The 27,912-nt window shown below is 42.2% G+C and overlaps 1 protein-coding gene across 1 annotated transcript in view; it reads left to right on the forward strand.

Moving 5' to 3' along the window:
• Window positions 1-27,912, forward strand: part of dync1i1a (dynein cytoplasmic 1 intermediate chain 1a) — a 223,370-nt gene that overhangs the window by 133,445 nt on the left and 62,013 nt on the right. The window contains exons 11-12 of the mRNA XM_080216678.1: window positions 19,192-19,338; window positions 20,883-20,996. Of these exons, the coding sequence (XP_080072804.1) occupies window positions 19,192-19,338; window positions 20,883-20,996 (261 nt within the window). The remainder of the gene's footprint in view (window positions 1-19,191; window positions 19,339-20,882; window positions 20,997-27,912) is intronic.

Consider the following 27,912-nt stretch of genomic DNA (forward strand, 5'->3'; position numbering starts at 1 on the left):
TTCACATACATCTACTACAGTTGACTTTCTTGGTGTTATAGGTTGTGGGTTTAGAAGGTATTGTAGAAAGATTTTTAGTAAGTTGCTGCAGTGCATCTTTAGATGGCACACACTGCTGCCACTGTGTCAGTATTGGATGGAGTGCTTAGCAAGTGGGCTGCTTTGTCCTAGTGTCATGCTGCAATGTTATTGGTTTTGTACTCATCTGTGCAATTATAGAATATTCATCACACTCTTGCTTTGTGCCTCCTATAGATAGTAGGCCTGCTTTGGGGAGTCAAGAGGTGAGTTGCAGAATTCCTAACCTCTTTCCCGCAGTATTTGCGTTTCTGGTCCAGTTCAGTTTCTGTTTAGCCCCACAATGTTGATGGTGAGGAATTTAGTGATGGGAATGCCATTGAATATCAAGGAGAGATAGTTGAATTGTCTCTTGTTGAAGATAGTCATTGCCTGGCACTTGTGATAAAATGTTACTTGCCATTCATCGCCTAAGCCTAAACATTGTCCAGGTCTTACTGCACATGGACACAGACTGCATCAGGACATGAGTTCCACGTAGTGCTGAATATTATGCAATTGTCAATGAACAACCTCCCTTCTGAGGTTATAATGGAAGGAATGTCATTGATGAAGCCACTGACTGTGGTTGAGCTGAGGAACTGCTGCACTCATGCCTGAGATGATTGACCACCAACAACCATAACCATTTTGCTTTGTGCAAGGTACGAATCTGGCCAGTGGAGAATTTTTCCCTTTTATTCGAGAGATTTTGGTTTGCTATAGTTCCTTGATGCCGTATTTGGTCAAATGCTGCCTTGATATCAAAGCCAGTCACTCTCAAGCCACCTGGGGTTCAGCTCTGTAGTCCTATTGTCTGTATTTGGACCAAAACTCGAAAGAGGCCAAGAGCTGAATGGCCCAAACCGAGCATCACTAAGTGCTGCTTCATAGCCCTGTTGATGATGCCTTTGCTGATCAAGTAAAATGATGTGGTGGTAATTGGTCAGGTTGAATCTGTCTGGCTTTTTGTGGACAGGACATACCTAGGCATTTTTCCACATTGTTGAGTAGACCCCAGTGTTCTAGATGTGTTGAAACAGTTTGGCTAAGTGTGTGTTGTCATAGGACCAGACACAACGTGTGTAGCCATCTCTCACCAATTTGGCATAGTGAGGATCCATTTTTATCTTAAGTTTAGTGTAATGTGGTGTAATGTTTTAAATTGGATCTCCCTCATTCTTTAGACTGAGATTCTATTTACATTTTCCTAGATACTGTCCCTGATATCCTCATCAGTATTCACTGAGTTATTTTCCCCAAAATTGCAGAGTCTCTTGCATATCCACCATGGATCTAGAACATATTTGCCAGAATTCAACTGCTGCTCCCACCACAGAATCAGAGTAGACAAGGGGCAGGCAATGGACATGTCCATTGACCTCGGGCAGGAATTTCTAGTCTCGCTTGAACAAGGCTGTAAAATCCTACACGTTATGTCATAAAATTTGCTGATCAATTGCTTTGGTTCTGTAGATATCAGGATTTTTTGCACTGGGGAGACACTAGCATTAAGATGCAGAGATGTCTCAAGTCTCTTGAGTTGTAAATCTCTGAAGAAGGATCACCTCGGACTGTTGTATTCTGGAAACAGTTACTCAAAAGGTAACAAGAAGGCACCATTAAACATGTCACCCAATCTCTAACCTTCCAAATATCAAAAGCATAATCCATAAAACCTGGTTGGTTATCTGGCTTACCCTGACTGGGAGAGGGAGCAAAAATCAAATTAAATCTTCCTTCCAATTCATGGACCATCTTCCATGCTGAGTGTTAATGATTACTGGATTCTCATTAGTCAGGCACAGCCTTGAAATTCTTAAGAATTGCATAGATTCTTGTTAGGCAAGTGAATCAAAGGTTTTCAGGGTAGATGGGAATGCGGAATTGAAAACATCAATTGATTAACCATGATTTTACTGAATGGTGGAGCAAGCTTGGGGTGAGGGAGGGCAAATTGCCTACTTCAGCTCCTATTTCATATGTTTGTATGCTCATATGTCCCACAAGAGGCCTATACAATGTACACTATCATGAACAGTCAATAAAATGTGAAAAAACAATGTTGTTCCTTTCAATAATGAAGGAAATGTCCCTAATTCCCCTGCTACCACGACTGTGCTCTCTGACAACTTAATCTCAACAAATACTGATGATACACACATGATTAAAACAACAAATTATGCCATGTTTATACTCTCAAATCTTGTGTTAATGATAATGTAGTTGTTTGACTCTAACTCTTTTATTGCCCACCTGTACCTACTGCATTGTCAGCTGATGTCTGATTTCAGCAATGAAAACATGCTGAACTCTGTTTTCTAAGCATGCTGCAGCACTTCAATTTTAATTAAACTTGTGTGTTATGGGGGAAAAGAAAGCGCAAGTGGTGCATGGTTCTGGTTGTGATGGGAATGATTCACTGCTGGCAAAATCCCTGGCTCCTGTGTCTTCCTCGCAAACCAGCTTCCCATCTTTCTTTGTATTGACAGTAAAATTGGCTCCTTCATCCAAGACATTAATATCAAGGGGAGAGAGGGTGCCATTGTCAATGGGGTGCAAGTGACATCCACCCACCCCCCCCCCCCCCCCCCCCCCTAGACTGGCTAACTCTAAGGGTCAGGAACAAGAGGGGGCTGCTGAGAGGAGGAAGGGGGGGTGGGGAGAGGAGGAAGGAGGGTGGGGAGAGGAGGCCTCAGCCTCTCAATCTGCATAACAGGTTTGAGGCTCTTGCTTCCAGTGTGGACGAGGATGAGGGAGGTGAGGTTGGTGAGCAAACTGCACACAGTACAGTGATGCAGCAGGACATAGGCAAAGAGAAGGTGAAAAGGAACATAGTAGTGATTGGGGATAGTGGGGTGAAGGGTATTGACACTGTCCTTTGTCACAATGACAAAGTGCACAGAAGGGTGTGTTGTCTGCCTGGTGCTCGGGTCCGGGATGTCGCATCTGGGCTGCAGAGGAACCTGGAGTGGGAGGGTGAGAATCCGGTCGTTGTGGTACATGTGGGTGCCAACGACGTAGGCAAAATGCGAACTGAGGATCTGGGGAGGGAGTATGAGAAGCTGGGAATGGAATTAGAGTAGAACCGACAAGGTAGTTATCTCTGGGCTACTGCCTGAACCGAGTGCAGACGGGCGTAGGGTAGATAGGATTAAGGAAGTGAATGGGTGGCTCAGGGATTGGTGTGGGAGGAATGGGTTTGAATTTATGGGGCATTGGCATCAGTATTGGGGTAGGTGGGACCTGTTCGGGCGGGATGGGGTTGGTCTGAACCGTGCTGGGACCAGAGTGCTGGCGAATAGAGTAAAGAGGACTGTAGACAGGGCTTTAAACTAATTGGGGGGGGGGGGGGGTGCGACGGTAGGTAACGTTACGGGGGCTAAAGTTGAGGAGAGGGTACATGTAAGGGAAGAGGCCGAGGATGTCCCAATAATAGAGGGAGTAGGGGGCGTGAGTATGGTTGGTGGCGTTACGGCAAATAGGGTCCAGGTGAAGGCTGGGATGAAGGCACTTTATCTGAATGCACGAAGCATTCGGAATAAAGTGGATGAGCTGGTGGTGCAGATCAGCACAAATGGATATGATCTGGTGGCCATTACAGAGACGTGGCTGCAAGGTGAAAGGGACTGGGAGCTGAATGTCCAGGGATATCAAGTGTTTAGGAAGGATAGGCAGGAGGGAAAAGGGGGGGGGTGTAGCTCTGCTGATTAAGGATAGCCATGATGTGGGAATGCCGGCGTTGGACTGGCGTAAACACAGTAAAAAGTCTGACAACACCAGGTTTTAGTCCAACCGATTTATTTGATAATACTCACAAGCTTTCGAGGGGACTGCCTCTTCGTCAGGTCACCTTCTCAGGTCACCTGACGAAGAGGCAGTCCCCTCGAAAGCTTGTGAGTATTATCAAATAAATTGGTTGGACTAAAACCTGGTGTTGTCAGACTTTTTACTGTGATTAAGGATAGCATCAGGGTGGTAGCAAGGGATGATATTGGAGCCAAGGAGCAGAGGGTGGAATCGTTGTGGGTAGAGATTAGGAACAGCAAAGGGAGGAAGACGCTGGTGGGTGTCGTCTATAGACCCCCAAATAATGATCTGGAGGTGGGGCGGGCTGTTAACGCGCAAATAAGTGCGGCGTGCAGGAATGGGACAGCCGTAGTTATGGAGGATTTCAATCTACTATAGATTGGTCGACCCATGTTGGACGCGGGGGGCTCGAGGAAGAGTTCTTGGAATGCTGCCGGGATAGTTTCCTGGAACAGTGTGTGTTGGAGCCGACGAGGGAGCAAGCTATCTTGGATCCGGTGTTATGTAATGAGGCGGGTAGAATTAGGGACCTTGCGGTGAAGGATCCTCTTGGGGAGAGTGATCATTGTATGGTGGAGTTTCTGGTGCAGATGGAGGAGGAGAAAGTGGGTTCCCGGACGCGCGTCCTTTGTTTGAACAAAGGGGAGTACGGTAGGATGAGAGAAGAATTGGCGAATGTGGACTGGGGGAGCGCGTTGGAGGGAGGGTCTGCTGAGGAGCAGTGGAGGATCTTGAAGGAGATCTTTCTTGGTGCTCAGCGGAAATTTATTCCGATGGTCAAAAAGGACAGTAGGAGGAGAGGTAATAAGCCGTGGATAACGAAGGAGGTGAAGGAAAGTGTTAAATTAAAAGCGGAGGCATTTGGAGTAGCTAAGAGTAGTGGGCGAGAAGAGGATTGGAAGAGGTTTAAATGTCAACAAAGATTGACAAAGAAGATGATAAAGAAGGGTAGGAGAAACTATGAAGCTGGGCTAGCGCTTAATATAAAAAAGGATAGCAAGAGTTTTTATAAATATATAAAAAGGAAGAGGCTGGCTAGGGTGAACGTTGATCCCTTAGAGGATGAGAAGGGGGACTTAGTGGTAGGGGATGGGGATATGGCGGAGGTCCTGAATAACTTTTTTGTTTCTGTCTTCACAGAGGAGGATGTGAACAATTTGCTGGGTGTTAGAGATGGAAAGGTGGTAGGACTGGAGGGTCTTAATGACATTACTGTTACTAGAAAGGCGGTGCTCGACAGACTGGAGGGAATGATTGTGGACAAGTCGCCAGGACCGGATGGAATGCATCCGAGGGTTCTGAAAGAAATGGCGGAGGTGATAGTGGATGCCTTGGTGGTTATTTTCCAGACGTCGCTGGATTCCGGGGAAGTGCCAGAAGATTGGAAAGCGGCTAATGTTACGCCGTTGTTTAAGAAGGGTGCCAGGCAAAAGGCGGGGAATTATAGGCCGGTTAGTTTAACGTCTGTTGTAGGTAAAATGTTAGAATCCGTCATCAAGGAGGAAATAGCGAGGCATCTTGAGAGGAATTGCTTGATAGAGCAGACGCAGCACGGTTTCGTTAAAGGGAAGCCGTGTCTGACAAATTTACTGGAGTTCTATGAGGATATGTCTAGGGCGGTGGATAGAGGAGAGCCGGTGAATGTGGTCTTTCTGGATTTTCAGAAGGCGTTTGACAAGGTACCTCACAAGAGGTTATTGCAGAAGGTCAGGAGACAGGGAGTTGGGGGTAGGGTGTTAGCGTGGATAGAGGATTGGTTGTCAAATAGGAGGCAGAGAGTGGGGTTCAATGGGTGCTATTCGGATTGGCGGATGGTGACTAGTGGAGTGCCTCAGGGGTCGGTGCTGGGGCCTCAGCTATTTACCATTTATATAGATGATCTGGAGAAGGGAACCGAGTGTAGGGTGTTGAAATTTGCTGATGACACCAGGATTGGAGGAAAAGCAAATTGTGTGGAGGGTGTGGAGAGTCTACAGAAGGATCTAGATAGGCTGGGCAAATGGGCCAGGAAATGGCAAATGGAATTTAATGTTGGCAGTGGTATGAAGGATTATCACTTACGTGGCGAAAAACTGCAGCAGGCGACGGTGCAGAGGGACCTCGGGGTCCTTGTGCATGAGTCGCAAAAACCCAGCTTGCAGGTGCAGCAGGTGATCAGGAAGGCGAATGGGATGCTGGCCTTCATAGCGAGGGGGATTGAATATAAAAGTAGGGAGGTCTTGCTGCAGCTGTATAGAGCATTGGTGAGGCTGCAGCTGCAGCTGGAGTACTGTGTGTAGTTTTGGGCGCCGTACTTGCGCAAGGATATTTTAACCTTGGAGGAAGTGCAGAGGAGGTTTACTAGGCTGATGCCGGAGTTGAGGGGGTTGAGCTATGAGGAGAGGCTGAATAAACTAGGCTTGTACTCGTTAGAGTTTAGAAGAATGAGGGGAGATCTCATTGAGACGTATAAGATGATGAATGGGATGGATAGGATAGAGGTGGAGAGACTCTTCCCGCTCAAAGGATAATAGGACTAGGGGGCACAGCCTCAAGATAAAGGGGGGGCGGTTTAGAACAGAGTTGAGGAGGAACTTCTTCACTCAAAGGGTGGTGAATCTCTGGAATTCTCTGCCCGTTGAAGTGGTGGAGGCTACCTCGCTAAATATTTTTAAGACGCGGGTTGATGGGTTTTTGATAAGAGAGGGGATTAAGGGTTATGGGGAGAGGGCGGGAATGTGGAACTGAGCCACGACAGATCAGCCATGATCTTATTGAATGGCGGGGCAGGCTCGAGGGGCTAGATGGCCTACTCCTCCTATTTCTTATGTTCCAGCACTGATCCTTTGTGGCACTCTGCCAATTACTGTTTCTCTACCTGAAAATTATGTATTTATCCTGAGTCTCTGTCTTCTGCCAGTCTGTCCTCTATACAATCTAATATATTAGTTCTAACAACTCAATCTCTTACCTTTTATGCCCACTCTATTGAATGCTCCTACAGATTTGTTCTCCTGAAGTTCAGTGGGATTGTTGAGTTGCAATCAAATAGAAGAGAGCAGTTGTGCAATGAGATTGGAACATATTGCTTTCACTGAGTAAGATAGCACTTTTGAACCTCACTGTTTGCTCAGCCAGTGTTTGATATGGTGCCAGAAAGCCAATTGAGTCTGACTGCCCTGTTAGACAGCTGAGTCTGTCATCTGCAATGATCCCTTTCACACTCAAGTTTCTATTCCCAGCAGAAGGGCTCATGGCCTAAATTTAGCTCCAGTTAAAAGTTGTATAGGTATTTTTGCCCTGTTTGCAGATACAAATAGGTCCTTGTGAGAAAATATTGGTCATCCATAACCATCAGAACTTGTCTTTTGAACCTCACCCAAAAGAGAACTAGGAGAGTCAATCTCACTTTCAACATGAATTTGCTTTTTTTTTAAGTGCACATTTTCATGTGTAATGTTTTTGAATAGTCTGTTTCTTTAAAAAAAATGTTTTTTCCTGTAAGGATTAAAAAACATTACTTCAGTGCAGGACTGCAGGAACCTACAGGAAGGGTCAGTTGATGTCATCTCTGTTAAATGAGCCCAACAGTTATCTCACTTGTCATTTATCTGATTTTATTATGAATGTTATCAGTAGAAGATATTGCTCATTTGAGCTCACTTTTCACAGTTTTGCCTCTTGGCATTTACAGCAGCCTATTTCTGACTTCAAGGTCTTCATGTTGCATAACTTGATGGCTTGCTACTCAGGATGCTGCTGGAATCATCCAAGCAGTGTTGTTTTGAACAATTAAAAATATTGATTCACCATCAAACATTGCAGACTCTTTAATCTGACAAAATTTCCCTCCTGAGCTTTATCACACTCAATAATGTGAAACAGAGGACTTGCAATAAAGACTGGGTCACCGTGCACAGAAGTTCTATAGATGTGCACTGGTTAAAATGGGCTTGTAGCATTTAGCATTGTGGATCGACAAAATCATAAACAACTTCCTTTCTTAAGAATATATTCAATTGTTATGAGAACATAAGAAATAGGAGCAGGAGTTAGGCCATCTAGCCCTTCGAGCCTGCCCCGCCATTCAATAAGATCATGGCTGATCTGAAGTGGATCAGTTCCACTTTCCCACTTTCTCCCCATAACCCTTAATTCCCTTGTCTATCAGAAACCTATCTACCCGTGACTTAAATATATTTAGCAAGGTAGCCTCCACCATTTCAACGGGCAGAGAATTCCAGAGATTCACCACCCTTTGAGTGAAGAAGTTCCTCCTCAACTCTGATCTAAACTGCCCCCCCCCCCACTTATCTTGAGGCTGTGCCCTCTAGTCCTGCTATCCTTTCCAAGCGGGAAGAATCTCACTACCTCTACCCTATGCATCCCCTTCATTATCTTGTACGTCTCTATAAGATCCCCCCTCATCCTTCTAAACTCCAACGAGTACAGACCCAGTCTAATTAGTCTCTCTTCATAGGCCAACCCCCTCATCTCTGGTATCAGCCTAGTGAACCTCCTCTGCACTCCCTCCAAGGCCAATATATCCTTGTGCAAGTGCGGTGACCAAAACTGCACACACTACTCCAGCTGCAGCCTCGCCAGTGCCCTGTATAGTTGTAGCAAGACCTCCCTACTTTTATATTCTATCCCCCTCGCTATAAAGACCAACATTCCATTTGCCTTCTTGATCACCAACATTCCATTATAAAATAATGCTTTCAATTAATAAAATTTGGTTTTCTATCTCAGCACTCTGCTGTCAATCTGAGGTGTAAAATTATCTTAAAATGTTGTTTCTCTCTCCATGCCTCTAAGAATATACTTGTTTAACACTATTTCCCAACTTCTTAGCTGACCTGTCAATAATACAAAGCAGCATTCTTATCTGCAACCAGAGCAGTAACTAATCCCACATTCTGTTTCAGCAAAATCTTTACATGTTATTCTTAGAAGTCGATGCATCCACTGAATTGCACTGTTGTTGCCTCCCAAAAGCTACCTGCCATTTAAAATATATTAATAGTTTTGCATATTACATGCATTTTCTGTGCATTAAGATAGTGATATCTTGCTAATTTCTTCATGCCTGGGTGTTAACTTTAAACTGTAGAGTTTGTTCACATATTGACACATTTTACTTGCATTTCTGTGGTCCTGAATGCATCCACTCCCTGGTTCTGTTCATTGTTGCCTCAATCACGGTTGTCTTGCACCTCAACTATAGATCCTCCCCTTCCCCCACCATGAAGCTTGCTGCCTCCCCATCAGTTTCCTGCCACTGAGCTGGAAAATTGGCAGTTTCTTATGAAGTGCTCATTATATTCCAATCCATAATGACTAGCATTTCCAAAGCTGAGAACCCACAGCAATATAGCATGCAGGAGATATGCCAGTTTGAATCAGATGTCTGCTATTTGAAAGTTCTGGATCGGAAGAAGTGGTGTTTAGCTGAAAAGAGGATGTTCTGTTTGCTAGCCCAAGGTACAGTCCTGGACTTTGGTCATATTGGAAACAAACTGAATTTTGACAGGACTGGGGATTCTAGAATTTGGTAATTTTGAGCCCAAATTCTTTGTCTGTAGCTAGTCTGAGGGGGAATATGTTAGCATGTGACAAGTTCTTTAATGCATAGCATAAGGTTTCTCGCTCTACTCGGTATTTGATCACGAGGTTTGGAGAATCCTACATCTGAAATTCAAATTTATTCACCCTTCTTATTGTGTATAATTAACTATCTTAAAAATATTATAGTAAAAATTGTAGGAGGAGTAATTGCTGTTTAAAGTCTTGCGACTATAGAGTAATTTTGCACTCTACACCCTAAAGACAGTTGACATAATGCCCACTACCATATTGAGCTCTTGCCTTAAACAGTGTTACGGACTTGCGGGAGACCATTAACTTCCAAAAGAACTTTGAACTCTCAGTTGTTAACTGAACAAAATTCTGCCACAAGATTTCATGTTTAAGCAAAGCTTTTACTGCCCAAGAATTAAACAAAGCAACTACAAACTTAACGCTATATTTCATAAACCTTATTTAAACCCCAAAACCTCAACAAGACAGTGCTGTTTTTTTTATTTCTACGTAAGAGTACCCTGATCCATTACATGATCTTGTGCATTCGTTCCCTTCTCCTTTTGAGACTATCAAGTACGCCACATGTCTTTAGAATTCACTTTGATTTCTCTTCAGAACTTATTTCTGAGATGAGATTTGAAGGGAATTGTCCCATTTGCCTTTTGGCTAACTGACCTTCCAACCTTCCCTCAAAAACCTCACGATTGTGGACTTCTCAGCTCAAGCTTCAGCTCCACTGCATTTCTGCTGAGAGATTTAAAAATCAGGAACACTTCTAGTTCCTATTAGCTTCAATGCTACTTATCCAGGTTTTGAAAGACAATAAACTGCTTTCTCCCAGTTGACTCCCATAGTTCCTGTACAGCTCTCGGCCTCACAATTGCTTTATGGCTGCTGATAGACGTTCTCTCTGCTTTCTCCAAGCCCCAATTAAGCTGACTACAGGACTTAGATTAAAGATGATTGGCAAAAAAAACCCAAAGCCAACATTAGGAAAATCATTTTTATGCAGTGTATGATTAGGACTGAGAGCCTTGAGAAGGCACATTCAATCATGGCTTTCAGAAGAGGGTTAGATAAACACCTGAAGACAGAAAATTTGGAGAACTGCAGGAGAACAACATGATTTAAATTGCAGAGAACCAGCAAAGACTCAACAGGCCAAATGACCTTTTCCTATAACCGTTCTTTGATTTGTTGCAACCTAATCAAAGTCAGTAGGTTAGGCTCCTTGCTGGAGGTGCTGATTGTCTGGCACTTCTGTGAAATGAATGTTACTTGCCACTTAACAGCCCAAACCTGAATGCTGTTCAGATCTGGCTGCATGCAAGCTGTGACAGATTCATTGAATGGAGAGTTGCAAAAGAAAGAATGTTATGCAATCAGCAACAAACAATTCCATTTCTGATCTAGGACACTGATCTGGGACACTCCAACAGTGATGTCCTAGGGATAAGAGGATTGTCTTCTCATGTGCACAGCCATCTTCCTTTAGTCCTTTTCCATTCACTTCAGTTTGACAAAGGCCCCTTGATGTTAGATTTGGTCAACTGCTACTATGATGTGAAGGGCAGTCAGTTTCACCTCAGTAACAGAACTTGGCTCCTTTGCCCATTTTGGGCCAAGTGTACAATGTATCTAAAACTGAGGGATCCTGGTGGGAAACCAAACTGAATATCAATGATCTGCTTAATAGCACTGACAATGACATCTTCCATCACTGCTGATCATTTTGAGTATGATGGCCTGGTAATTGGTTAGATTGAATTTGTGTGCTTTTGTGGATAGAACAAGTCTGGACAATGTGTCACAATTATCAGCTAGATGCCAGTGACTTACACTGTTGGAACATCTTGTCTGGAACTGCAGCCAGTTCTGGAACATCAGGATGTTTTTGGAGTCCATCATCTTTTCTGTAATTTGTGCACTCAACAGTTTCTTGTTATCACGTGGAGTAAATTGTATTGGCTGAAGTCTGGCATCTGTAATGGTGGGGACTTTGAGATGAAGCCAAAGTAGGTCTTCCCCTCAATTCTGGCTGAAATATTTACAAAAGTTTCAGCCTTGTCCTTTTGCTCAGGTATGCTGGGCTCCATCTTTGTTAAAGATGGTGATGTATTGTATCAAAATGATGAATGACGTTTTATGATGAGAAGTATATGACTTCAGTATTATGGCCTTGTATCTTACCCGTATCAAGTCTTTTATAAAATCTTTAATTTAGTTACCATGAAAGCTCATTTGTTGGAGCATGTTGGTGGTCTTTTTTTTGTCAGTACATGTGGGTAATACCAACTTTGGATAAATATGAAATACAGTTATCCATGTTTTAAAGGAATAACAGACCCAGTCTATTAACTGGATGCAATAGAAAGACTTTTGTCAGAATGTTGTGGGATTCTGTGCACAGAGCAGCTACTCAGACCACATCAGGGAGGTTTGTTAGGTCTCCAATTCTTTTCAAAAAAAAAACCTAGAAATAGCCACAAACCATCTGCATCCTGCCTAATCTGCCACCCCCTGGTATTTTATCCTGGTGTGGTCCAAGTTTCTTGAAGGATCTATCTCTATAAAAATGTTGTGTTGCATGCACTGCTATAAGTTCATCTTTTCATTCAATTTGTTCCATTGACAGAAAATTATTTAAAATCTTTCCCATCGTGAATAAAGTCTTGATTGGAATATTAAACTCATTTGAATGTGTTTTAAAACATCAACCAGGGAAATATTTATTCAGCTTTTACTAAGGTAACCTTAAAAACAAATTTGGTGCATGCTATAAGTAATTTGACTTTTCTTAAATGTAGGTGACAAGCATAGTAAATACATATGCCAACTTCAAAAATTTGTGAATAGTGTGGCAGCTTTTCCAGGAAAAAGCTGGCAACTCCAAACTAGGTGCAATGGTGAAAATGCCCAGAATTAAGTCCAGTAATCCAGGCCACTGCGTCAAGACAACAAAATAAGTTATTTTTCAATAGCATTTCTGGATAAGTGTTTCAGATTCAAATTATTTTTTTCTGTAATGTCTAAATGCACCAACTTCAAGTATAACAACCATGGGAGTAGAACATGAACATCCCATGCCTTAAGCTACGCATGTGCCCAATATTCTGTCTGTTGCATTATAGAGGAGCACATACAATACTCAAAAATGCAATTGTTGCAATGGTGAGGTAGACATTTTTGAAGGTAATTGTGAAGTCTGTCAGTGCAAACTTGTATTCAAGGACTGTCTGTTGTGGCAAGCCCTCACTTTAGGAGATTGTCTGAAAGTTATTGCTCTCTGAATTCTAATATACATTATAGTTGAGATTTTGTAAGGGTAGCAGTATAGAGTAGAATGTACTATTCTGCTAAAGTGGAACTGTTCCCCTTCAAAATCACGAAGTAAAATTACTGGTAACTAATCAATGTCTGAAGTCCCAGTGTACTTGTTTGATAGGGAAACTGTACAGATCAGAAAATATTTGCAAGTTTCAGGTCAGACATATCAAGTACCTGGCTTGCCTTCTCTTAATTTCGGCAAGTCAAGATACAGTAGGATACGATATAGAGGGAGGCACAATGGTTAGCATTGCTCCCTCACTGCTTTAGGGACCTGGGTTCAATTCTAGCCTTGAGTAACTTTCTGTGTGAAGTTTACATATTCTCCCTGTTTCCACATTGGTTTCCTCCAGCTGCTCTGAAGATGTGCAGAATCAGGTTGATTGGCCTCATTTAAATTGACCTTTAGGGCCTGATTTTTACCATTTTAGAAACATAAAAAAATTACAGCACAAACAGGCCCTTCGGCCCACAAATTGTGCCAAACATGTCCCTACCTACTTCGCTTACCTATAACCCTCTATCTTACTAAGTTCCATGTACTTATCCAAAAGTCTCTTAAAAGACCTGATCAAGTCTGTCTTCACCACTGCTGGCAGTTGATTCCATGCACCCACCACCCTCTGAGTGAAAAACTTACCCCTGACATCCCCTCTGTACCTACTCCCCAGCACCCTAAACCTGTGTCCTCTTGTGGCAACCATTTCAGCCCTGGGAAAAAGCCTCTGAGAATCCACTCAGTCGGTACCTCTCAACATCTTATACACCTCTGTCAGTTCGCCTCTCATCCTTTGTCTCCAAGGAGAAAAGACCAAGCTCTCTCAACCTATCCTCATAAAGCATGCCACCCAATCCAGGCAACATCCTTGTAAATCTCCTCTGCACCCTTTCTATGGCTTCCACATCCTTTCTGTAATGAGGTGACCAGAACTGAGCGCAGTACTCCAAATGGGGTCTGACCAGGGTCGTATATGGCTGCAGCGTTATCCTAAACTCCTAAACTCAATTCCTCGATTGATGAATGCCAGTACACCATATGCCTTCTTGACCACAGCCTCTACCTGTGAAGCTGCTTTGAGCGTCCCATAAACCCGGACCCCAAGATCCTCCTGATCTTCCACACTGCCAAGAGTCTTACCCTTAATATTATAATCTGTCATCCTATTTGACCTGCCAAAATACATCACCACACACTTATCTGGGTTGAACTCCATCTGCCACTTCTCCGCCCAGTCTTGTGTCCTATCAATGTCTCGCTGCAACTTCTGACACGCCTCCACATTATCCACAACACCTCCAACCTTTGTGTCATTAGCAAACGTACCAACCCATCCCTCCACTCCCTCATCCAGGTCATTTTATAAAAATCACAAAGAGCAAGGGTCCCAGAACAGATCCCTGGGGCACTCCACTGGTGACTGACCTCCATGCAGTAAAAGACCCATCTACAATCACTTTGTCTTCTGTGGACAAGCCAGTTCTGAATCCACAAAGCAATGTCCCCTTGGATCCCATGCCTCCTCACTTTCTCAATAAGTCTGGCGTGGGGCACCTTATCAAATTCCTTGCTGAAGTCCATAGAAACCATATCTACTGCTCTTCCTTTGTCAATGTGTTTAGATATATTCTCAAAAAATTCAATCAGGCTCGTAAGGCATGATCTGCCTTTGACAAAGCTGTGCTGACTATTCTTGATTGTACTATACCTCTCCAAATGTTCATAAATCCTGTCTCTAAAGGGGGGGCGGTTTAGAACGGAGTTGAGGAAGAATTTCTTCACTCAAAGGGTGGTGAATCTCTGGAATTCTCTGCCCGTTGAAGTGGTGGAGGCTACCTTGCTAAATATTTTTAAGATGTGGGTTGATGGGTTTTTGATGAGAGAGGGGATTAAGGGTTATGGGGAGAGGGCGGGAATGTGGAACTGAGACACGACAGATCAGCCATGATCTTATTGAATGGCGGGGCAGGCTCGAAGGGCCAGATGGCCTACTCCCGCTCCTATTTCTTATGTTCTTATGTAACTTACCAATCACTGAGGTTAGACTCACCGGTCTATAATTTCCTGGGCTATCACTTCTCCCTTTCTTGAATAAAGGAACCACATCCGCAATCCTCCCGAACCACTCCCATCTCCATTGATGACGCAAAGATCATTGCCAGAGGCTCAGCAATCTCTTCCCTTGCCTCTCACAGTAACCTGGGATACATCCCATCTGGTCCCGGTGACTTATCTAACTTGATGCTTTTCAAAAGCTCCAACACATCCTCTTCCTTAATGTCTACATACTCGAGCTTTTCAGTCGGCTGTAAGTCTGCACCACAACCACCAAGATCCTTTTCCACCATGAATACTGAAGTAAAGTATTCACTGAGCACCTCTGCAATTTCTACTGGTTCTATACAAACCTTCCCACTATCACACTTGATAGGTCCTATTCCTTCACGTCTTATCCTCTTACTCTTCACATACTTGTAGAACGCCTTGTGGTTTTCCTTAATCCTACCTGCCAAGGCCTTCTCATGACCCCTTAAGGCTCTAGTAATTTCCTCCTTAAGTTCCTTCCTACTAGCTGTATACTCTTCTAGATCTCTAGCATTGCCTAGCTCCTGAACCTTTCGTAAGCTTTTCTTCTTGACTAAATTCATTACAGCTTTCATGCAACACGGTTCCTTTCGTCTACCATAACTTCCCTGTCTCATTGGAATGTTGCTGTACAGAATTCCAGACAAATATTCCTTGAAAATTTGCCACATTTCTTCTGTACATTTGAGAAAATCTCTTTCCTATTTTGTGTCTCTAATATCCTGTCTGATAGCCTCATAATTCTCCTTACTCCAATTAAACACTTTCCTAGTTTGCCTGATCCTATCTCTCTCCAATGCCAATGTAAAGGAGATAGAGTTATGATCACTATCCCCAAAATGCTCTCCCACTGAGAGATCAGACTCCTGTCCAGGTTCATTTCCCAATATCAAATCGAGTGCAGCCTCTCTTGTAGGCTTATCCACATACTGTGCCAGGAAACCTTCCTGAACACACCTAACAAACTCCTCCCCATCTAAATCCCTTGCCTTAGGGAGATTCCAATTGATATTTGGGAAATTAAAATTTCCCATCATGACAAGTTTGTTATTATTACATCTTCCCAGGATCTGTTTTCCCATCTGCTCCTCAACATCCCGGTAACTATTGGGTGGCCTATAGAAAACACCCAGTAAAGTTAATTACCCCTTCCTGTCCCAAGCCTCCACTCAGAGACTCCATAGACAATCCCTCCATGGCGACCACTGTTTCTACAGCCGTGACACTATCTCTGATCAACAGTGCCACTCCCCCACCTTTTTTTTTTCCTCCCTGTCCCTTCTGAAACATTTGAAACCTATATTTTCATTCTAAGTGCTGAATCTGGGCGCAATTCAGATCTGACTTGGGAATCTGCTTTCAGGCGTCCCCATTAGCACTCAGCCTGAAAAAAAATCGTGAGCCCCATTTGTGCTATGGGCGGGGCTTAGCGCACCTGGAATGATCAGAGCTCTGAACTGCTTGTGTGCAGTTAGAAAAAAATTTGGAAAAGCATGACCTTGTCAGATCGCTCCCAGACCACAAAAAGCAGAAGTGATGGTCCCCACAGACATCACTGTCCCCCTTATCCACCCACACCCCTGTTACCCAGACCAATTGCGACCCTCTGCTCCCTTCTCCCCTACCGATTTGCCCACAGAGTGGCAGTGGACACCCTGCCCCCAGTAGAGATTTATATGCAACCCCATGCCTCCCACCGACTCCAGTGAGCGATTGGGCCTCTCCACCCCCAACCCCCATTCCCTAGCCAGACAATGACCGGGCTTCCCTCCCCCATCTCCAAACAGAGAATGATCTGACCCACGTCCACCCGCCCACCCCACTCCTGCCCCGATCTGACTTAGAGAGCCGTTGGAAGCTCTGAACTCGCCTCTTCAGCAACTGGAACGCCCGATTCAGACTTTATTCAGGAGGTTCGTTTCAGCGTAATTCCGATGGTACAGGGGAATGCTAATGAAGTTGGGTGGGCAGTTCGTTAATTCAAGTTGAAAGCGTGCAGATGCACTTAAATCAATGTTGTCAATTGCATGCTCATTCTGAACATTTAATAATATCTTGCATTTTGTCACAAATTTCTTCATGTTTAACTGTATTCCTCAATTTGGCATGATACAAAAAACTCTGAAACTGTATGCTGACTCTCAACCCAAAATAGTTCATATAAAAGAACAGCAGCAGTGGTCCATGTACTGAGACTTATGGTACACCACCTCTCATTTTTGGGTGTGAATTGGATTGTGGCCATTTCCCAGTAAAGTGGCAATCTGCGCAGCCGCGGGCATGTATTGCTAATGCCATTGATTGAGGCCAATGTAATGGCCTCACATCAGACTTTACCACGTTTCCGCACCCAAAAAACGGGCACAACACAGTGGTAAAATAGAAAGTATCAGGAAGATTAGCAAAACAAATATTTGGGGTTACAGCCTGGGGGGATTGTCGTCGGTGCAGGTTTGATGAGCCAAACGGCCTCCTTCTGCACTGTAGGGTTTCTATGATTTTATTGCTTTAACTTCTTTTTACCTGTATTAATATTTTATGATATAGGCAATGAAAGATGACAACTTTGGACAAGAGAGGCACCTTTAAAATACATCACTTCAGAGAATCCCATTTGGGGTGACATTCAATTTGGGGGATGTCGAGTTAAAATTTAAACAACTGAGTATATTGTTCAATATCTTAAGGTTTGGTTACTTCTTGCAGTGCGTAAACATAAAAATCTGACATGTTATGTCTTATTTCTTGACAGCAGTACTGGGAAACTGTGATCGATTTGTGGATGGGGTGCAAAAATAAGTAAGACTATTAAAGATAATTAATCAGACTGGCAAAAATGAGAGGTAGTGTACCATAAGTCTCAGTGCATGGACCACTGCTGCTGTTCTTTTATATGAACTATTTTGGGTTGAGATTCAGCATACAGTTTCAGAATTTTTTGTATCATGCCAAATTGAGGAATACAAGTTAGCATGAAAAAATTTGTGACAAAATGCAAGTTATTAAATGTTCAGAATGAGCATGCAATTGACAAATTTAATATAGATAGTTGAGGTGATGCATTTTAATAGGAAGAATAATGAGGTCACAATACAGCTTGGATTAGAAGAGATAAACAATTCACTAAAATTGCCAATAAAAGATTAATGATAAAGTAAACCAAGGATTGAAGTTCATTTCTAGAGAAAAGAATTAAAAGGCATCGTAAACTTGTATCAAGCCTTACTGAGACCACATATGGAGTGCTGTGACCAGTTTGGTACAAATATTGTTAAAAGGATATAAAAACATCGATGAGAGGCAAAAAGGATAACAGAATTGAAAAATAATACCTAAACAGAACATACTAAGGCTCCTTTTTTTCAGAAGAGGAAAGTTTGAGGGATGATCTAATAAAAGTCTTTAAGATTAAAAAAGTGCTTTTTAAGTTAGATAAAGGTAAGATGTTTCTACTTGTGGTACAGTCTAGAACTAAGGGCTGTAAGTAAAGATAGTCACAAACCAATCCAATAAGGAATTCAGGAAAAATTTATTTACCCAGAAAGTGGTTAGAATATGGAACTTGCTACTCACATGAAGCAAATAACATAAATGCTTTTTAAGAGGAAGCTATGATGTGCCAGAATAGCTAAATAGAGAAGAAAACATTTAATACTGAGAGAGACAAATATGAAGCCAGCTAAAATTGTTAGCTGGGATTTTCCAGCCCCACCATGGCAGGCATTGTCACTGGGTATGCAGCAGGCTAGCTAGAAGTCCATTGACTTCCAGCAGGACCAGATGATCCATGCAGCAAGCAGAGCAGGAAAATCCTGTCCATTGTAACCTCTAAGATAATTTGGCTTAAACTCCATGCATGAAAATGTTTTTATTTTACCAACTTTTCTTTAAGGTTAGAAAGGATTTAGTGCTTGAAGTTTTAATGGACATGGAAAAATTGTCCATTCAAATTTAACATGAATTACAGTTCTATTGAGTCTTGCCTTGGATAGTTAGTAAGTTAATTGAGGAAAATTTGGTTGGCTGTCAAGTTTGTGCTTAAACCATCTTGGTTTTGGTAGGTAGAATAATTGCTTGCTCAGATGTTTTTTAAAAATCCAGTGGTTTTTTTAAAAATGCAGTTGGACAGATAATTAGAGAGAATGAAATAAATAACTCCTGAGGCCAGAAGGCATCCTGAAGGTGAAAGAGTCCATTTTTATTTGGTAATATCACTTCTCCGTAGTTTATGCTCAATGATCCTGCTAGGACTGTTAATTTTGAGTAATTTTGACTGTTAATGCTGAGTAATTATAGTTCAATATCATAACTATATTTTAACTAATTGTTTTTCAATATATTATTTGTTGCAGTCTCCTGTAATGTCAGTCTGCTTTGCCCGATTCCACCCAAACTTAGTAGTTGGTGGGACGTACTCCGGGCAAATAGTTCTTTGGGATAACCGCAGTCACCGACGAACTCCAGTTCAAAGAACACCTCTTTCTGCTGCTGCTCACACTGTGAGTAAAATATTCTTGCACTTGAATGTATTATTGAATTAAGAACAGAGGATACTTGGAAAAAGCTCAGCAGATGTGGCAGCATCTGTAAGGAGAAAAAGCAGAGTTAACATTTTGAGTCTTTTTGACTTTTTGTCAGAATTATTATTGAACATTTTTAAAAATTTCCCAATTGCATTTCATTCAGCAAATAATTATGCATGTATTCTTTAAAGAACAGAAATTTCACCACCATCTGATCCAACTAGTCTCTATCAGTACACATCTTCTACATGAGCAGTAGGTCTAATCTCACTACTCTGCCCAGTTTGCAAGCCTCTCATAAATCCCACACAGACATTGGAACCCTCCCTCCCAAGGACATGGTTGGTCCCTCCCTCCCTCCTGAACACCCACCCCTCCCACTCCAGCAAAACCTGCCCCCCCCCCCCGGGCCAGACCCTGCTCTGGCTTGGTGGGTATTGCCAGGACCTGCACACAACCACCTTGAGGGCTTCAGTGGCCTCCAATCCCCAGGCGAGGTAATCGGGTCTGCTGGGGACAATGCATGACTCTCTTTGGGAGAACCTCTGCCAGTGAGAGAGTACAGGTAAGTGAGCCTGGACGATAATGTCAGGCAAATGCAAAGTGTGTCATTAATATTTAAATCAGTTTCATGCCCAAAACAGTAAGGTCGAAGGAGGTGGAAAACCAGACGCGAACCTGATTTTTCGCATCCTGTCTGAACTTATCACCTCACTTTGCCAAAAGTCGGATGGTATGAGATCGTAAGACCTTGGCCTTAGTCTTGATTCCCTGAATGCATCTTCCCATGGGTGATCAAATCTAAAAAAATTAAGGTATTATGTAAAAATAACCATAGTACCCATTGCTTTAAAAATGGACTGAATTATGATTCTGCATTCTGGTCCAATTTTGGTCCACCTTTGAATCCCATTTCACTTGAAGACTATCCTTTATCATGACTCCTCTGTACTACACCATGAACAGTCAAATAGTTGGAATAAATATATGAAAATTCTGTGCAACCATAACTAATAGTACAGAACATAATGTGACTGCATGAATTATGTTCATTTATAAAATACAAGAAATGACATCAGAGTTCTTGCCATGATCATTTCAAATATCATGATTGATTACAACATTATTATCAAAATTACATGTGAATTTAAAAAAAGGCAAGATTCTGAAACTCAATACCCCAAGGGGAAATCTGAAATTTAGGATTTTGTAAAACAAGAGGGAAAGCTATGCAATATACACACAAATAACATCTGGTGAATAACTTTGCTCAAAAATGAGGATGACGTGAATTTTATTCAAGAAAATGTGACTTGAAGCTTTAATATGAAATTTCAATCTTCCCAACATTGCTTGCATTTTAGGTTTTAACTTACTCAAGGTAATGTGCTTAGCATAAAGGCTGGTTTAACATAAGATCTGAAGTAGCACCAAAGGATAAAAATCATGGCATTTTTTAGATCAAAATGTATAACTTCACTTTTCAATGGTTTTTCACTATCATACTTGCTTTGTTTCAGCATCCTGTGTACTGTGTGAATGTTGTTGGAACACAAAATGCTCACAATCTAATCACAGTTTCCACAGATGGAAAAATGTGTTCCTGGAGCCTAGATATGTTGACTCAACCACAAGTAAGTTAATTCTTGAACTGTTTGGTTCTGATTAAACTGCTCATTTTAAACAAAAAGGAAAAATTGTTACTAACAAGTAGATTATTGCCATGAATATTTTTTCTTATCAATATGTGTATTTTAGTGAATTTATAATGTCATGACAGGGAAAGAAATGTTTGTTGACGGTAAGTGATAGAATGAAATATGGAATGGCAAGATTCATTGTAAAACATTTACTATAATGAGAGTTTAATTTCCCCCTCATGCCCCGCTCTGACACAACCCCACTGACCAACCTGACTCCTCTGCATAATGACATAGCAAGCTAACCTAACCATCTCCCTTACCCAACCTAGTCCCCAACACCAACTGTAACCTGATTATCTCCACATCTGATAACCCTTCCAGACCTGATCTGAGTACTTCCCCAACTCACCTGCCACCCTGACCTGTTACCCACTTACCTTTTTCACTCTACAACCTTCTCTTCCTAACTTTTCAAAGTAGCTTTGGGACATTTAAACTCTTTACTTGACAGATTGCAGCAGTTAATGCCATTAAAAAGAGGGTTTGATTTGTCTTCCCCTGACAATTCCCCCATAGGGGAAGTAACAGTTCCATTTCAGATGAGCTCCATATTTCTGGCTGGAAGTATTGACTGCCAGAACTCTCCGTTCACCTGACGAAGGGACAAACCCTGAAAGTTTGAAAGGTTGCTATCAAATAAATCGGTTGGACTTAAACCTGGCGTTGTCAGACTTCCTACTGTATTTACCCCAGTCCAACATCAGCACCTCCACATCATGGAAGTATTGACCCCAAGTTCTTCAGAAATGTGGAGCTTCAGTATCTCACTGGTATACTGGGATTCTTTTATGAAGTAACTGATCTTTAAATTCTGTATTTAATTCAAAGCATTTACACATCATGTCATTAGAAGAATTGAATTACAAATACATGCAACAGAAATGTTTTTGTAGGACGAATAGTATGGAAATGGCAATGCTTTCTGACAAAAGTATATTTTTCCACCTCTCCCTACGTTTGGTTTTTGTGTGCTTTGATGGTTTTGTTTAAAATAATGTAATTTCAGTGCATAGTGCATAATAAAACCTGCTGTTCAGCAAATCAGTGTTTGCTGTGCTGTCCAGTTTAATGTATAGTATTTTGCCTTTTGACAGACGTGAGTTGTAATCTAAAATGTCCAAATATGTATCAGTCAAGGATGAACAAGTGAAAGTCAAATGAATGTCATCAGTGTGTAAATGTGTTTATGATAAATACTCTGTTTCAAGTGTACATCAAAACCACAAGACTATATAATTTTATATTAAAGAAAATCGCACTTTACAGCAATTGCTTAAAAAGACGTCCTTACCTAAATAGATCTGTCATTTTAAAAACTGTTGTTCAGAATGTATTAATTGATTAGTGAGTCACTGAAATGTTCACTTATGTTGTACAGGGGATTGCCATAGCAGAGGATAAGATTGCTTGATTTTTGCTTGCAGCACATCTGTTTCATATTCATGATAAATACATATTTAGTCAGCATGCACTGAACGTTTATGCTGACAGTATAAGTGAAGTACTTAAGTTAAACTATTCTATCTCTTTAAATAATCTGACGTACACGCTAATCTCTGTAACCTCCTTCAGCCCTATTACATTCCAAAACCTCTGCACTTTTAAGTATCTCCATGTTCATTATACACCTTTGTCACCCATGCTTTCAGCTGCTAAAGCCTTAGGTTCTGGAATTCTCTACCTAAACCTCTGAATATATCTCTCCTCTTAAGTGTCTCCTTTAAACCTACTCCTTTGACCAAGATTTGGGTCTCCTGTCCTAAAATATCTTTGTGGTTTGACATGAAATGTTGTCCCCTAACACTCTAGTGAGCGCCTAGGACTTTTTAGGCTCTATAAATGTGTTTTCCTTTTAACAGATTCTAATAATGATAACATCCTGACCTTATGTTTAGGTAATATTGCCATTACATTGGATAGCTTGATGCTAGGCTTTGTTTCCAAGGTAGCCTATTAAACAAAATACTATTATGTTATCCCCTAAGAAACCTTTCACCTTAACAAATAGTATAATTATGTGCAGTCAAAGGAAGAAGGTGTTTTATAGTAAAGAATGGCAGAGATAATTGTACCTTCTATCAGCCGATGGTAATTTGATTCTTATGAAAACTAAGCTTGTTTCTCCCTCTACTCGTCTGGCACCAGTATTCCTCCCAACTCCAGTTTGCTATATGTAGCTAGTTTGTTGCATTGTATGGATCCTTTGAGATTGACACACAGCTGTGTACATGCATGGTTAATTTGTTCTCTGTAAAGCACGTTCCTGATTGCCGTGTACCCCCATAGTTTAGAGGAAACACTTTCTTCCCCCTGTGACCCTTCACTTTGTCTAAACCTTAAATCCTTAGCTCTATCAAAGACTAAAGCCCTATTCCTACTTATTTATTACATAATTCTAATATTTTTGTTCCCTTACCCTTGCACGGAGCAACCCCTCAACTCCCACCTACATCCATGCTAGCCTCTTAATCTTGTCATGTCTTCTGGCCTATGTATTCCCATTGTTTCAACTGTAGGTAAGACAGAATCTGATCACTTCATTGTATCCCACACCAATCTCACCCTCCTTCAACCCGTACTTCTTCCACATTCCCTCTGGAGAAGAATCTTTCCTGAGTCACCAAGGATGGTTTCAGTTCCCAAAGAGGAATATTTAAATGGATTTTGGTGTTGTTATCCATGACTAAGAATATAGATTTAAGGGAATTCAGTGTATGTGTATATTTTAACTTTTCACAGTTTGATAAAGTGTATATGAGATTTACAAAGGGTGAAGTCTTTGATCCAAAGTGGTGGCATGCAGAGAGCAGTGGCTAAAAGATAAAATGCAGAATAGGACTAAGTAAATAATTCTCAAATTGACAACATTTTAGTTAGTGATATGCCCTGTCTCTTTTTTCGTATAAATAATTGTCTGACGTGAGTTGAATGGGATAAGCAAACTACTGCTATCAAAGTAAGGAGTGTGTATCCTTATAGCAAAGAGTTTGGAAATCCGTGTTCCCCAACCAGAAGCCATGGATGAACAAAGATATCCACTGCTTGCTGAAGTCCAGGTCTGAGGTGTTCAAGTCAGGCGACACTGACCAATACAAGAAAGCCGGATACAATCTAAGGAGATCCTTCAAAGATGTCAAAAGACAATACTGGACCAACCTAGAGTCCCAGGCTAGCCACACCGACATCTGCCAACTACGGCAAAGTCTGCAAGACATAACGGGCTACAAGATGAAGGCATGTAAAATCGCTGGCTCCTATGCACCCGTCCCTGATGAGCTCAGTGCATTCTATGCCTGTTTTGAGCAAGAGGTCAGCAAGAGCACGCTCTCCGCCCTGGATGAAACTGCATCTGGGATCATCATTGCAAATGTCAGAGCAGCTTTCTTGAAAGTCAACCCATGGAAAGCAACTGGCCCATATGGGGTACCCAGACATGCACTCGGATCAGTTGGTGGAGGTATTGACATACGTCTTCAACCTTTCTTTACAACAATCTGAGGTCCCCATCTACTTCAGGAAGACGGCCATCATCCCGGGACCTAAGAAAAACTGAGCAGCGTGCCTTATTGACTATCAGCTGATGGCTCTGACATCCATCATTATGAAGTGCTTCGAAAGGTTAGACATGGCACGACTCAATTCCAGTCTCCCAGATTGCCTGGATCCATCACAGTTTGCCTACCGCCGCAACAGATCCACAGCAGATGCCATCTCCCTGGCTCTGCACTCAAACCTGGAACACCAAGATAACGAGGACACTTTTATGTCAGACTCCTATTTATTGACTACAGTTCAGCCTCCAACACTATTATTCCCACAAAACTCCTCTCCAAACTCCATGGTCTGGGCCTCGGCACCTCTGTGACTGGATCCTGAATTTCCTAACTCTCAGACCACAATTAGTAAGGATAGGCCACAACAACACCCCCATGATCATCCTCAACTCTGGTGCCCGCAAGGCTGTGTTCTCAACCCCCTACTATACTCCTTATACACCTATGACAGTGTGGCCAAATTGCAGCAACAATAATCTGTCCCTCGATGCCAACAAAAGAAAGGAGATTGTCACCGACTTCAGGAAGCATAAAGGAGAACATGCCCTTGTCTCCATCAGTGGGGACGAAGTAGAAAGTGTCGAGTGCTTCAAGTTTTTAGGAGTTCAGATCACCAACAATCTGTTCTGGTCTCCCTGTGCCGATTACTGTAGTAAAGAAAGCCCACTGATGCCTCTACTTTCTCAGAGGACTAAAGAAATTTGTCATGTCAGCTACGACACTCACCAACTTTTACAGATGCACCATAGAAAGCATCTTTCTGGTTATATCACAGCTTGGTATGGCTTCTGCTCTGTCCAAAACTGCAAGGAACTACAAAAGGTTGTGAATGTAGCCCATCCCATCACGCAAACCAGCCTCCCATCCATTGACTCTGCCTACACTTCCAGCTGCCTCAGCAAAGCAGCCAACATAATTAAGGACCAACGCACCCCAGACATTCTCTCTTCCACCTCCTGTCGGGAAAAGGACACAAAAGTCTGAGGTCACATACCAAGCGACTCAAGAACAGCATCTTTCCTGCTGCTGTCAGACTTTTGAATGGACTTATCTTGCATTAAATTGCTCTTTCTCAACACCCTAACTATGATTGTAACAGTACATTCTGCACTCTTCTATTTCTTTCTCTATGAATGGTATGTTTTGTCTGTATAGTGTGCAAGAAACAATACTTTTCACTGTATGCTGATACATGTGACAATAATAAATCAAATCCAAGAGTGTAGAAGACTTTGAGAACTGATATTTGTCAAATGCAGTCAAATGTATGCAACTACATGACCATCTCAAACAAAATAATCTAACCAGCTGCCTTTGCCAGTCAAACCCTCACATTCAACATTCTGGGTATCACTACCAGCTAAAGCTGTGACAGAACAGAAGATGAAAAGTGGCATAGTTTGTGGCAAGTGACTCATCTCTCAACTCCCAAGGCCTATTCACAATCTAAAAGATGAAGAAAAAAGTGTGATGGAATATTTTCGTTTGCTAGGATGAGTGCAGTCCAACAACACTCAAGAATCTCAACATCTCAAGAGAAGGTTTGTGAGAAAGAACAGAGGCTGCAGAAGAAGGAGAGGGAAGCCAACCCAGGGCTGCGAATGCCATTCCCCTGTACAACATGCCCCACTGGGAAGAACTTATAAATCTAGAGTTGGGTTCCTCAGTGATCAAAATTCACCAAGCCTGACAGATATCATTCTTGATTTCAAGGGACCACCAATGACAACTGTGCACAACTTGCTCCAACATTCCTTGTGGCTCAACCCTGTACAACATGCTTAGCTGTTATGAAGTTTGCCAGAGAATGAATAAACCAGAGAAATGCATGGAAACACTGCTGTAGGTTCTGCCTATCGGCTCGACCAATCACTTAACTTTATAACAGGATGGAAATGATTATGGTAGTCTCAGTGCTTGCCGGGAGAACTTTAGACAACTAAAATATTAGAACACATAGACTGTCAATCCAGTTTTTGGCTCCTTCTCCATCAGTCTTTCTACCTTAGCTTCACCACAGTGTGGCGTTTGAGTTATTTCCCAATCAGCTTTAATGTCCTAATAGCCTAAGCCAGATCCATCAGCAGTCTGATATCTCAGCTAGAATTTTCAATTCACAATCACCTCCCTGAAATCTGCAAACATTTTCTGTTTCAGTTGAGGATTTTCTGAGAAATGGGTATTAAAACATGCTCAGTGCAGACAACAGCTTGCAAACCAGGGATTCATCATATTCCTAGGTCCCTTCTGCCCGTGCACCCTCCCTCCACTGCTCCTCCCTTCTGTCAGACTTCACAGCTACACATGTATTTACAAAGTTACAAGAGCTTAAACAAGCAAATGTTACAGTTAGAATTTAGAGTTCATTATGCATTAATTTTCTGCATGCCAATTTTCCTGAAAAAAGCGCATTTTTCTGCTGGTTCCGCTTGAGATGGCCAGGAAAGGTAATGTGATTAGGGAGTTTACAGTGGGAGTGAAAAACCAAGGCTTGGTGTTCTTGGTGTCCAGTTGGAGAATATTTCCGCTCATTCAGGCTTGGATGTGAGATGAGTACTCTGACCGCAGAGGAAATGGAGAAACTGAGATCAGTGGTAGTAAGATTAAGTTGGATGTCAGTTATAGGTGGGACCTGATATCTTGGTCCAGATCTTCTAGTCTCCAGATTGTATGACCAAAGATGTAGATTGATACTGCACAGAAATCCTGATATGACCACCTGTGTGTGAATTGCCTGGGAAGTTTCCCAGGACCCTCTACAAATGTCTTCATCTCAGAGCTAAAGTCAATGACTTTGGACAGTTCTGGCCATACATGAATAGTTAACCATAAAATGTTAGACTCAGGGTTACTACAGAACTGACCCCCCCCCCCTCCCCCACCAAAACCCCCAATCACTTAGACTGCCCACCTGGCTACATCCCCTGGCCAGACCTGAATAGCCCCACCGCAAGACTAGCTCTTGACTTGACTACCCCTTCTGCCACTTCATCTACGTTACACAACACCCACCTATCCATTCAGCCATTCATACAACAAACATTCACACTGGACTTCAAAACATATCATATGGCAGCTAGTGCCATTTAAAAAGGGATGAGTTGTCTTCCTGTGGGCTATGTATCTATGAATGCAGTTCTCTGAAGGATGCGGCATTTCAGGGCTTCCAGAGGAGTTGCACTTTTAAAACCTAACAAGAAGTGCAGAAAAATTTTGAAGCATGGGAATGTTCGAACAGAGAACAATTCGTCAGTGATTGCTGATTTGTGGAATATTTGGACCCACATGTTTTC

The sequence above is a fragment of the Carcharhinus amblyrhynchos genome, chromosome 2 (genome assembly GCF_965287045.1).
Source record: "Carcharhinus amblyrhynchos chromosome 2, sCarAmb.v2.hapA, whole genome shotgun sequence".
In the NCBI taxonomy this organism is placed as follows: Eukaryota; Metazoa; Chordata; class Chondrichthyes; order Carcharhiniformes; family Carcharhinidae; genus Carcharhinus; species Carcharhinus amblyrhynchos.